The 13,448-nt window shown below is 41.8% G+C and overlaps 1 protein-coding gene across 1 annotated transcript in view; it reads right to left on the bottom strand.

The window, feature by feature from the left end:
• The window catches only part of LOC140200958 (hepatitis A virus cellular receptor 2 homolog), a 95,437-nt gene that overhangs the window by 46,800 nt on the left and 35,189 nt on the right, over positions 1-13,448 (bottom strand). The window contains exon 3 of the mRNA XM_072264602.1: positions 1,427-1,774. Within this exon, the coding sequence (XP_072120703.1) occupies positions 1,427-1,774 (348 nt within the window). The remainder of the gene's footprint in view (positions 1-1,426; positions 1,775-13,448) is intronic.

The following is a 13,448-nucleotide window of genomic DNA, read 5'->3' as shown; positions in this document are numbered from 1 at the left end:
GAAAAGGGAGGACTGACTAAATAGACAAGGACATGATGAATGGAATTTAATGTGGTGAAATGTGGCATTATCCACTTCAGTAGGAACATTAGAAAACAGATTTTTGTTATATGGTGAGTGATTAGACATACAAGAATTTAGGTGTTTATGTACAATGTCACTGAAAGCTAGGTTAGGCAATAAAAAAAACCTTATCAGAAGAAATAAATGTTCATACATGAATTCCAGGGAAACAGATATTGTTGATTACATAGATGTTGAGCACACAGCAGAGCTTACAAGAATGAGAGGAGAGCACATTGAAAATGTATAAAAGTCTGAAAGGGCTTTAAAGGACGAGTGTAAGTGCCTGTCAAGAAGCAGAGAACATCATCTCAAAATCTCAAAATAAGAACTGACATGCAATGAAATACAAGGGAACAAATTGTATATTTTGAGATTTACCCGCAGTGTAAGACCGAGTGGAATTGTGAGCATAGAGAATGATGTGAAGAGGCTGCAAGGTTATATAAACAAGCTCAGTGAGAGGGCAAGTAAAAGACAAATGGAATACAATGTGGAAAAATTGTACAATGGTACAATGAATAGAAAAGTGAATTAGTTATTAAATGGAGAGTGATTAGGTAATTAAGAGCTTATAGAGACCAAGGTCTGATGTAGATTCAAATGGCAGATTATCATTTACAAGAGATTTGAGTACAGCAATGAGCAAGTCTTGCTGTACTTGTAGAATGGCTTGGCAAAAGCACCCAAGAGTACAGTGGAAAATGGCGCTGAAGTAAAAGATCAATCACATTCGTAATGAATGGTGGAACAGCCAGAAGGCCCAATGAACAGCTCCTGCTTCTGTTTGTTATAGTCCTATGACAGCAGTATTAATAATGTTATTGACACCCCAAGCCCATTGTTTTGTGTTGTATATCTGATGCAGCACACAAAACATTCCTCTCTATCTACAGAATCTCAGACAATGCATTCTTTGTCCATATCATATTGTACTGTCCTGCCGTTGTCATCCTGCACATTATCTATTCTACTGGATATACAACAGAGCGAACAATAAATCAGTATTCATTGCGTTATTTCTTATGTTCTCAGGGGCAGAAGAGGGCCGTTTAGCCCATCGAGACCATATCAACTGCCCAAGATTCCCATCAGATACATCCCCACATATCTCCCTGGAAACTTAGCTCCCCGCCATTGTCCTGCCGTTAATTTACACTAGAGGAAGTTTACAGTGACCGATTAACCTACCAACCTGTTCTTGCGATCTCAGAGCACCCGGAGGAAGCAAGGAATGACATATGATTTCCACACACTAAGCAGAGGTGCTGCGAATCTCAGGAGATGTGGGGCAAATATTCTCGCAGCTGCACCGCTAGGCCGTCATTTCTGACACAGAATCATGTAACATTGAGTTGCTTACCGTCCAAAACCCGGAGATTCAAATTCGTTTTCAGATCATTAAACGGTCCCGGAATCTCCACACGGCAGCAATACCAGCCGCTATCTTTTCTCTGTAGATCATTTATAGTGAGCGACACATCTCCTGCCGCAATTCTACCACCAAGACTATATCTCTGGGATGTTACAGAAGTTACTCTGTCTCCATTTGTTCTGATCAGTTCATCTCCACAGTTCATAACACCACACTGTCCCCGACCCCAGCACATCTCACTTTTTACATATTTTCGGACAGAATAGCGGCACGGCAGTGTGATCGACTGTCCCGTGACTCCTCGCACGTTTGTTCCAGAGACGAAGGCGACTCGACCTGAAACAATCCAGGAAAGAAAGTTACAGATGGCGCTGAATGGGATGATCAGACGGGTGTGTCCACAGTTTAGAAACCTGCCCGAGCAACGGGAATGTGATCCATTTTACCTGCCGGGCGGCATCTGAGGAATATTACGGAAAATTTCTACGTATTCAAAGGGGTGTGGATATTATTAGGTATTCCCCACATCCTGAAACACCCACCCCTCAGCTGACCCGGAGTAGGATGTGGTGATCGACCAGCATTTCTGTAGTTTTGACACATTCGATTGTCCTGCGGTAACATTTCAGAGAGCTGTTCAGTCACAGTAACAGAAACATGCAGGGAAGGTACGAAAATCAAATTGTGATCTCGAGTATTGAAATCATTCTCCTCTCTTGCCAATTTGGATCTGGGATTCATTTTTCTACTCACATACCCAGTGTGCTCCCAAACCTTCACCCAATAATCTGGGGATACTCGGTGTTTTGTTTGTTTCACTGTCCATTCAGATCAGCAATGATCAGTCCTCCAAGTTCACTCACCCCGTCAGTTCACCCCTCAATGTTCAAAACCAGCAGCGCCGGACGTCACTCATGGTCTCGGCTGTACCACTCCCGGATCCCTCACTCACACACAGGCGCCACCTCAATTACTGCATTCCAAGAAATTATAATAACAAGATTGAACAAGCTAATTCAATTCCTGCTTTCAGAAACGTACCTAACAGAAGAAACATTATTGTTAAATGTGGTACAACGGCAGTAACAGCCATCGCGCCGGACACCGTAGCGGTCGCTCTCTGTGTAGCTGCAGCGGGTGCATTGGCTGCGAGGTAACTGTTGCATCCGGCTTGGATGGCAGGCGTCTGGGTTTGAAAGTTCCTCCTCCCTGGCGTTACCATCAGTGCCGAAACGCGCACGTATTTCCTTCAATGTTGCTTTCAGTTCACGGTTTAGTGGATAAAACAATTCTTCAGATCACAGATTTGCCGCTACAATGACAGAAATTCGTGTCTGAAATGTGCATCAGTAACACGAGTGGGCAAGTTGCCAATTGTCCGTCTGGCTGGTTGTTTGAACTGCTGGGTCGCTGGTCTGGTTGTGTCCTGTCACTTTGTGTCACGTTTCAGTGTTTCATACGTGAAGGGAACGGAGGGTGAAATGAGAGTGAGTGAGAGATCAAAGGCCCAAAGAGGGTGATTCCACCATTTTCTGTTTTAACTCCAGCCTGCTCTGCACTGGCAGTCTAAATTTAATCCGTCAATCCAGCTCAAGACTGGAGTCAAGGTCTCTGAACCACAAACTGTAGCCCCAGTTTTACTTTATTGAATCATGCTGTAATAAGCATTGACACTGGGAGTGATACTGGTGCTGTGGTCAGACATGGTACTAGGGATGACTACATCAGATGTCTGGTGCACTTCCCAGGCAGCTCACAGGTAAATGTGAGATGAAGATCAGACCCCAGTAATTGAGAGGTGACTGGCTGATAGATGTGCAGAAGAAAGGTCAAGGAGTTGGGGAAATGATCGGAAGCATGGAGTATGAGAAAGGGTGAACAGGGAAAATGAATTGTGATAATGACCGGTAAAGAGATGAACAGAAACAACTGAACAAGACTGATTTGCCCTAGTCAGTGTAGTCAATTATTTTTCATGCAGAACAACCTTTCAGCCCATGAAATATAATGCAGGGATTGTTGCATCATTAAAGCTCAAAAAAAAAATTCAGCCTAACAGAATTGGATTTAACACCAAACAATGGAGGGATTGGGATGGTGATTTACAGAGTGATCCAAGTGATTTCAAGAAAAAAGAACCTAAGGGAGGTGGGGGGGGGGGATGGGGAGGAATTGCAGTGAGGATTAGCATGTTATTTTCCTCTGAAATCTCATTGTATCTGCCTCATAACTCAAACAATCTTACTTGGCTATGTATTATCATCATATCTGGATATGTAATGTACTCTTCCAGTAAAGCTTTGATATCAATAGTCAAAGTTCAAAGTGAATTTATTATCAAAATACATACAGTATATGTCCCCATATACAACCCTGAAATTCATTTTCTTGTGGGCATTCTGAATCAATTAAAGACCGCCTTGAGTAGGATGGACAACAGCCAATTTGTACAAGACAACACATTGTGCAAATACTAAAGATGAAAAAAATGAATAAGCAATAAATATGGAGGGAATGAGTCGTAGAAGCCTTAAAAATGAGTCCATAGGTAGTGAGAACAGTTCAGTGATGGAGTAAGTGAAGCTGGGAGGAGTTATCCCCTCTGGTTCGAGAATCTGATGGTTCTGGGATAATAACTGTTCCTGAACCTGATGGTGAGAATCTCAAAGCCCCTGTAGCTTCTTCCTGATGCCAGCATAATTAACAATCTGATACTTCTTGTACTTCAAAACTGAGCATTTGCAACCAACAAAGCTAATTAAAACAAGAGTTTATTTCAAAGTTTAATTACGAAAATGGATAAATCATCTCAACAAGTCCACTCTATCTATCTTCACTGTATCTATTTGTTGACCAGTCCCACATATCTTCTTGGTAATTGAATAGTGATCAACAGTAAACACTGATCCACTTTCCTTTCCATACACAGAAGCTAGCAGCCATTGACAGACCTGGACAAAATGGACTAACTTGGTTATTGTCTCACTGTCTTAACACCTGCAGGCCATCATAACTCTAAACCGCAACTTTGAATGTACGAAGATTGCAACTGACTGCCTTAGCAACCAACTACTGAAAAAAGCTATTTTTCTGAAGTTATCTCATAGGACCATCACACAGCAATTGCCCTGCAGCTGAAATCTTCAATGACATTTGTCCACTAGTTAACCACTAGAGTTCAGGTTTGTTTATGAAGACATGAAAATCCTCATAGAAAATGCAAATTTTTATCTTGTGGGTGACACAGGAAAATGAGTTCTGCACAGTTCACTCAAGCTAGAACAGCCCAATAAAGGTCATGCATGAAATTCCTGCTAGCTACTCATTGTTATCTTCACACTAGCCAGCTCTGACCGCAAAGTTCTTGTGCCAGCAATTTTATGAGTGCCAAGTACCGGTTCAACATTGTGCTCAAACCTATGATGAGTATCAATAAGCATTGATATTTTTTTCAGTCTTCTCCACTACAATTATGACATCATGAACTAAACCCTACATTACTACAACATCCACTCCAGGGACCAATAATTCCCATTAGTCACTTGTCCAAACAAGCTCCATACACAACTGATCCTGTACAGTGTCAGAGACAATAACATGGGAACAGCCCCTTCACCACAACTTGTCTATGCTGACTGTTTTGTCCAGTGAGCTCATCCACAGTGGTTTGCCCCATAGTCTTCTAATCCTTTCCGAACCATGTACTTATCTAGATGTTTTTTAAATGTTGCTAAATGTACCAATTTTCTAACCAATATTCTTGGCAACTCATTTGAAATACACACTACTGTTCATGTGAAGAAGCTTCCCCTAATTCTCCAGCACCCAGGGCATGCCCTTTTCTTGCTGTTGCCATCGGGTAGGAGGTGTGGAGGCCTTGGGGCACACACTCAGCGATTCGGGGGCACATTCTTCCCTCTGCTATCAGGTTCCTGGAACATTGAACCCTTGGACACGACCTCACTTTTTTAATGTATTTCTGTTTTTGGCACAATTTTTGATCTGTTCAATAAGCATATACTGTAATTGATTTAGTTATTTTTTAATTATTATTATTATTTCATTTAGTTTTTTTTCTATGTTATGTATTGCATTGTACTGCTGCTATTAAGTTAACAAATCTCACATCACATACTGGTGATAATAAACCTGATTCCGATTCTAATTTCCTTTATAAACTTGTTGTTTCTGATCTCATACAGGTGCCCTCTTATTTTTAGCAGCCTTCCCTAGGAAAAAGACTATGTGCTTTCACCTTGTCTCTGCACTTCATGATCTAGTAAAGCTTTATCAGTCACACTGCGGTTTCCTCCACTCCCAGGAATAAATCCTAGTCCATGCAACATCTCAGTCACCAAGTCCAGGCATTATTTGGTAAATCTTTTTTGCACTTTTCTAACTTAATACTATTTTTCTTATAAAAGGATGATCAAAGCTGTTCGCAATACAACAAGTGAGGCCTTGCCATTGGCTTACATAATTGCATCATATTTCCCTACTCCTATACTCCAACTGTTGAAGGTCAGCATGCCAAATGCCCTCTTCACCATCCTATTTCCTGTGATTAATGCTTTCAGCGAACCATGCATTTACATTCCTAGGCCCCTCTCTTCCAAAATACTCCCCAGGGGACTGTCATTCACTGTATAAATTCCACACTGTTTAATCTTCAAAAGTTCTATAATTCACATATATCTGGATTAAAAGCCACTTGCCAATCTTCAGCAACCATATCTAACTGATCAAGACCTCACTGCAATTTATCGTAATCTCTACTCCATCTACAATACCACTTATTTTAGGTGTGAATGCCTTGGGCATTCACATCTAAACCACTTATAATAAATTATTATTAACAAAGTTTCCACCACCAACCCCTCTGGCACACCATTAGACACAGGTCTCCAGTCTGAGAAACAATATTTGATCACCACCCTCTGCTTCCTACTGCTGAGCCAATTATAAATCTAATCCACTATATCACCCTGGATACCAAGTGATTTAATCTTACAAATTAGGCTGCCATGAAAGATCTTTGAGAAAGACTTTGGCAGAGTTCTAAACTTTGACTTTCACATTAAAACTTGGTCCTCCTGCATATAACTTTCAATGATTCATGTGACATCATTCCAAACTTCAGTTGTTAACATTAAACTTAATCTTTGTCAACAGCTATGGTTGTTGTAATTACTAAAGCTACTGCACAGCTCCAGAGACTTGGGTTTAATTCGCTAACTTTATCCTACCGGTGTGGATTTTGTATGTTGTCCCTGTAACTACATCAGTTTTTTTTTGAAAACTCTGTTTCACTCCCGCATCTCAAAGGGTGGGAGATTTGGTGGGTTAATTGGCTGCTGTGAATTACCCCTCAGGTTTAGGTGAGTAGCAGAATCTGGGGGAGGGGGGAGGTCAGTTGATGTGAATGTAGGGATGACAGGTCATGGGGGAATGGATTAGTGAGCTGACAGAGACTCAGTGGACCCAAATGTCTTCCTTCGTTGTCACAACAAAACATGGAGTATATGGAAATATACAAGTGTTTAATACTATACTAAAATCAATGAACTCAGTCAAATTATGTTGTAGTTTTATTCTTTCTTAAAGCTCCCAGAACATGGAGTTGTACAGCATAAAAACAGGCCCTTTTGCCCAAAGCGTCTATGCTAACCATCATGACTGTCTATACTAATCCCACTTGCTGCACTAATTCTATATTCATCCATGTTCTTCTTAGTCAAATACATGTCCATTTCAAGAGCTCCAAACCCTCTTCTTTATAATGTTAATATGCTCCAAGATATCACACTTCCCTTTCCTGAAATCATTAACTTTCATGTCATTCTCAAAATAAATACACACAGAAAATATATATTCCTTCAGGGTCTGGAACGTGTCCCTGCATTGTCTAATAATTTGATCTGTATGAACAGTATGCAAGATAAGCATTTCACTGTATCAACACATGAACCAATACTAATACCAATGAAGGCCTCATCCATTTCCCGTAATTTGACAGTTAGGTTACCACAGTGATCCATATGAGGACCCATTCTCCCTCCAGTTGCTCTTTTAATCTTGGTATACTTAAGGGATCTTTTATGATCTCATTTATTTTATCAGCCAGAGACATCTTGTGGCTCCTTTTTTGCCAGGGGTAACTCATAGTCCTTCTTTGCCCCTCTCTCAAGTGTGCTCCTACATCCAATATACACTTCAATAATAGTTGCTTGAAGCCAGCTGCCTGTACCTGACACTTGCCTCCTTCTTTTTCCTGACTAGCTCCTCCACATCCTTTATCAACCAGGTTCCCTAGTTTTACCAGGCTTGCACATCACTCTAACAGGCACATGCTGGCACGAAAGTCTTCCTGAAGCACATTTAACTGCCCCTACTTGTCTGGTGTCCCCTGACCTACAAACCACCTCTTCCAGTCAACTTTTAAGAACTCCTGTTTGATGCCATCAAAATTAGCCTTTTGCATTATATCAAGTCATATCTTTATCAACAGTATAGTAGTCATAGTCATAGTCATACTTTATTGATCCCAGAGGAAACTGGCTTTCGTTACAGTTGCACCATAAATAATAAATAGTAATAGAACCATAAATAGTTAAAATAGTAATATGTAAATTATGCCAGATGGAAATAAGTCTAGGACCAGCCTATTGGCTCAGGGTGTCTGACCCTCCAAGGGAGGAGTTGTAAAGTTTGATGGCCACAGGCAGGAATGACTTCCTATGACACTCAGTGTTGCATCTCGGTGGAATGAGTCTCTGGCTGAATGTAATCCTGTGCCCAACCAGTACATTATGTACTAGATGGGAGACATTGACCAAGATGGCACGCAACTTAGACAGCATCCTCTTTTCAGACACCACCGTGAGAGTCCAGTTCCATCCCCACAACATCACTGGCCTTACGTATCCTAAAGCTAATATAATTATGGCCACTGATCACAAAGTGCTCCCCCTCACTGTCAAATCAACCACTTGCTCACCACATTTCTGAAGAAGAGGTCAAGTTTAGCCACTTCTCCAGAAGGGGAAGGAAATGTTTTACACATTTGTGGTTTTTCAGGATGTGTTAGGTTACTTAATGAGAATGGATGCTATTACTTCAACTTCTGTAAAGTGAATGACAAGGTGCTTCAGGGTAGGCTGATCCAGAAGATTAAGGGACATGGGATCTACAGAGACCTGGTAGATTGAATTTAAAAACATCTTGGCCATAGGAGACAGAGCATAGTGGTGGAAGGATGTTATTCTGACTGGGGTCTGGGACTAGTGGTGTTCTACAGGCATCAGTGCTTTGACCTCTGTTATCTGTGATGTACTGTATATATAAATGATTTGGACAAAAATGTAGAGGGGCTGAAGGGCCTCTGTCCATGGTGTATAACTCTAGGACACTCCACTTATTGGGGTGAGTACTGTGCTATCAACGTTCAAGAAACTTGACACCATTCAGAACATTCGACTTTGATTGGTATCCTATCCACAATCTTAAATGCTCATTCTCTCCACCATTGGCATACAGTGTCTGCAGTATGTGTCATCAACAAATGGGCTGGGATTACTAACCTAGGCTACTTCCAGAGCAGCTTTCAAACCCAAGACAATAAACGCTAGGCCTATTTGGCCTAGCATTTATTGTTTTATTTTCCCTTTAACACTGTTCGCATTAAAATTTGTGAACTATCAACCTGCTTCAGTGTCTCTCACTCTGCACTTGGGCCATATCCGAACCTGGTAAGAGACTAAAACTCTCAAATGGAAAATGAAGCCTGCACTGCGGCTGGAAAGAAAATCTAAACATTAAACGAATACCACTAGTCTTCAGAGTCAGTTGACTCGAAGGTCCAATTTCTCAGGGAAGGCCGAATGCAAACAGGCAGTGAAGCATTGCTGTGCTCTGTCCAAATCTTGACAAGCACTACGACGACAAACATGGAGTTAAATACTATCACAATTAAATAATAATTAGCTAGCGCAATTGTTGCATCTATTGCGCTGCCGAATCCGTGGTTGTGACAACATGGAACAACAGCACATGTAGATATTCCTCCAAGATGCACCACACCCTGAGCTAGAAATATTTCATGGTTCTGCATTGTCACTGGAGGGGTTAGTAGGTTAATTGGTCACATGGTGTAATTGGGTGACACAGGCTTGTTGGGCTAGAAGGGACTGTTACTATGCTGCGTCTCGAAATAAGTAAATAAATAAAACCTTTGTACTGTACTCTTGCCATAAAACGACAAATTTCATGACATATTTGTTAGTACCAATAAATCTGATTCCAACCTCTTTGAATAGCGTAGAGAGGTTCCTAAATGTTGAGTCCTCCATGCAAGTTGTACGTATGAGACTCAGCTTAGTCAGACAAGTGACACAATCTATCTTTCAGATGTAAAATCAACTTGTAGCCTCTCTGAGGTGGATGTAAAAAATCTCCAAGGCATTATTTCAGAAAACAAGAAATTACCTAATTTCCCGACCAAAAGTAGTCCTTAATTAAAACTAATGAAATATCTACATGTGGTAATGCTCACAGCACTAATAGGTTCCCCAACTGGCTGTTTATTGCATTAGAATAGCAGATATCTTGACAGTGCGAAAGGCACTTTATAAAAGGCAAGTCTAATTTTCAATTAAATCACAAAAAAACCCTTTTGCAATACCTTATCTAAGTTAAAGCCACCATAATTGTTAATAGTCTGCACCTAAACCTTTAAATTAAAAGCAATTTCTAGACACTCTGTCTACTTGAAGCATCTGCAGATAATTGTGCAGTTTGCACAAAATACAAAAATACATTAATATCATTGTTTAGAAGATAACTTGTATTGTCCAGAAGCTTCAGACTGACCCTGGTAATCAAATGGGGCAATATTATTTCCATAGTTTGTAGAAAAGGACTCAATTGTTGTTGAAGGAGATGTTGTGCTGGTCTCTGTAACAGAAGAAAAGTTAATTTACTTTCATGTCAGTGAATGCATTCATTTTCCTCAATCAGTGACTCACATAGAACTACATGAGGGCTGGGTTAGATCTGGAGAACCAGTAAGTGCGATGGATATGCAGGGTCAAAGTGCCTTTCACGTTTCCACAATTGTACAAAAAAGTACATTGCTTTGGGGTGATACACAGGAATGCTCTTGTTACAGAAAAAAAATGAAGTAAATAGATAGTCTTTGGCTTGGGAATAAGTGTTGGGTCCAACGTAATTCTACTGAAGCCCCAGCTATTTACACTCTGTCTGCGAAGATGAGAGCAACAATCGTGGTGAGGAAACATGGCAAGATTTTACGGGTAGCTTACTAAACCTCTAAATATATTTCTTCTGAGTCACTCTCACTGCAACCTTCAGCCTATAACTTCCTATTAACAAGATTTTGAACCACCTTAGTGAACTAACAATTTGACAATCATCTGAAGGACTCGGTGGATTTAACTCTCAAATTTGCAGGTACCACACCCTTAAGCCGTCAAGGTTACATCACTATGGCCAGAAGAGAGAGATGAGGGGAGGACTCTGGGGCATAAAACTCCCTCTACCCAGTATCTTGCTAGCACATATACAGCGGGGGAGAGTAAGACTGAGGACCTAAGGGCAAGATTGCTGTACCGGAGGGAAATGATGAATTGCTGCATTCTGTTTCATGGAAATATGGCTCACTTTGATCATGCTGGAAAAGTGCTTCGTAATACATAGGATGGACCACACCGCTGATTTAGAGGAGGCAAAAGACGGGCCTCTTGTTCCCCTGACCAGGAACATCTAATGATTAAGTGCTGACCCATCTACTTACCAAGAGAGCTCTCATCGGTGTTCCTGGCCACTATTTCCATATCGCCAAAGGTTAATGTTAAGCAGGCACAAGATACAGAGTGCCGCCATCAGCAAGCAAGAAACATCATATCCTGATCCCTTACAAATCATTGGCAGGGAATTCAATCAGCCTTGTTTGAAGCAATCTCTACCCAATAATTATCAACAGATTATCTGCAGCACCAAGAGTCCAAACACACATAATCACTGCTATACTATGATTTGGAATGCCTACCATTCCATCCTTAGACCACATTTCAGGAAATCTAATCACTTAGCTGCCGTGCTCTTATCTGCATAAAGGCGGAAGCTAAAGAGCGAGGCTTCAGAGATAAGGACGGCAACGAGGTGGTTGCAGGAGTCAGAGGACCAGCTAAGGGATTGGCTCGAGTTGGTGGACTCATCAGAGGATCTAAATCAGGGGTGTCAAACTACCGGCCCGCAAAGGGGTCCAATCCGCCCGCGGGATGATTTGGTGGGGGGGGGGGAGAAAAGTATATTCACGTCCATTTATTATGTATCTGTACGGCAGCCGCTCTCTCTCCCACCGCTGTCTGTGCCGCCTGCTGTGCCGGCAGCTTGTTGTCTGTACTTAGAAAAGAAAAGGCGGCAGTTAACCACCCGCTGTGCATAAGCACCTACCACCCTGCACTGAAGACCATTAGGGTCCCACTTACGTCGTCAGACACAGTATAAACACACAGAGTACTCAGGTAAGTAACACCTGTAGCAAGACTGAGACTGTTTGCTGCTGTGATTCAAAATGCTTTCCAAAAAAAGAAAGTTGACATCGAAGGTCGGATATTCGACGATAATTGGAAAGATCGTTTTTTCTTCTCTGAGGTCAACGGCAAACCTATGTGCCTGATATGCTTGCAACGAGTGGCTGTGGCAAAAGAGTACAATATCAAACGACACTATGAGACGGCACACGGAGAAAAATATGACAAGTACGCAGGACGACTCAGAACGCAAAAGATAAACGAGCTTGAAGCAGCTCTGAAAAAACAGCAATCAGTGTTCACCAAAAGTCGAGAGACTCATGATGGAGCTGTCAAGGCCAGCTATATTATTGCCAACAAAATAGCTGCTGCGTCGAAGCCATACTCAGAGAGGGAATTCATCAAAGCATGCGTGCTGATGGCAGCTGAGCTGGTGTGCCCTGAGAAGAGACAGACTTTTGGTAATATCAGCTTGTCAAGAAATACTGTGGCAGTGAGAATCGGAGACCTTGCAGGAGATTTGAACAGTCAACTAAAGGACAAAAGTGAAGTCATTTATTGTCTTCTGTATTGCAATTGATGAGAGCACCAACGTGACTGATGTAGCTCAATTGGGAATATTTATTCGTGGTGTTGATGCATCTTTGACCGTCACTGAGGAGTTTGTGGAGATGCTGCCCAGGACAAACACCACAACGGCGAACTGCGTTTTCTCCAGCCTCGTCGAGGCCTTGGACAGACTGGGGGTTGACTGGAGTCACGCTGTCGGCGTGGGAACAGACGGTGCACCGTCCATGGTCGGGAAAAAGGCAGGTGTTGTTGCGAAACTCAGAGAGAAAGTTCATACAGAGAATCCACAGCAGGAATTCTGGAATTTTCATTGTATTATACACCAAGAGGCGTTATGTAGCAGGAGCCTGAAAATGGACAATGTCATGGATGTAGTAATCAATGCGATTAATTTTATTAGAGACATGGGACTCAACAATCGGCACTTTGAACCTCATTTGTCTGAAAGTAATATTGGACACAGCCTACCCTACCACACTGAAGTCCGCTAGTTGAGCAGAGGGGTTGTGCTCAAACGTTTTTTTTCAATTACGTGCGGAAATTGGACTACTCATGAACGAGAAAGGGAAGCCAGTGACAGATTTGGATGACCCAGACTGGCTTCATGATCTTGCATTTTTGGTGGATATAACCGAGCACTTAAATGTGCTTAATGTTAACATGCAAGGCCGCAACAAACTTGTTACGGAATACTACGATAGGATTTGTGCCTTTCAATTAAATGAGGCCTGTGGGAGAGGCAACTTTCCCGGAGCAACCCAGCTCATTTTCCCTCTCTGCAGTCTGTGTGTGTCGCTCATGGGAATAATGACAACATGGACAGGTACAAGGACTAAATATCACGGCTGAAAAGTGAGTTTCAGAATTGTTTCCAAGTCTTCAGTCAG

The sequence above is a fragment of the Mobula birostris genome, chromosome 7 (assembly GCF_030028105.1).
Source record: "Mobula birostris isolate sMobBir1 chromosome 7, sMobBir1.hap1, whole genome shotgun sequence".
Taxonomy (NCBI): Eukaryota; Metazoa; Chordata; class Chondrichthyes; order Myliobatiformes; family Myliobatidae; genus Mobula; species Mobula birostris.
The sequence above is the reverse complement of the archived record's forward strand: the minus strand, read 5'-3'. Positions and strand labels throughout refer to the sequence as shown.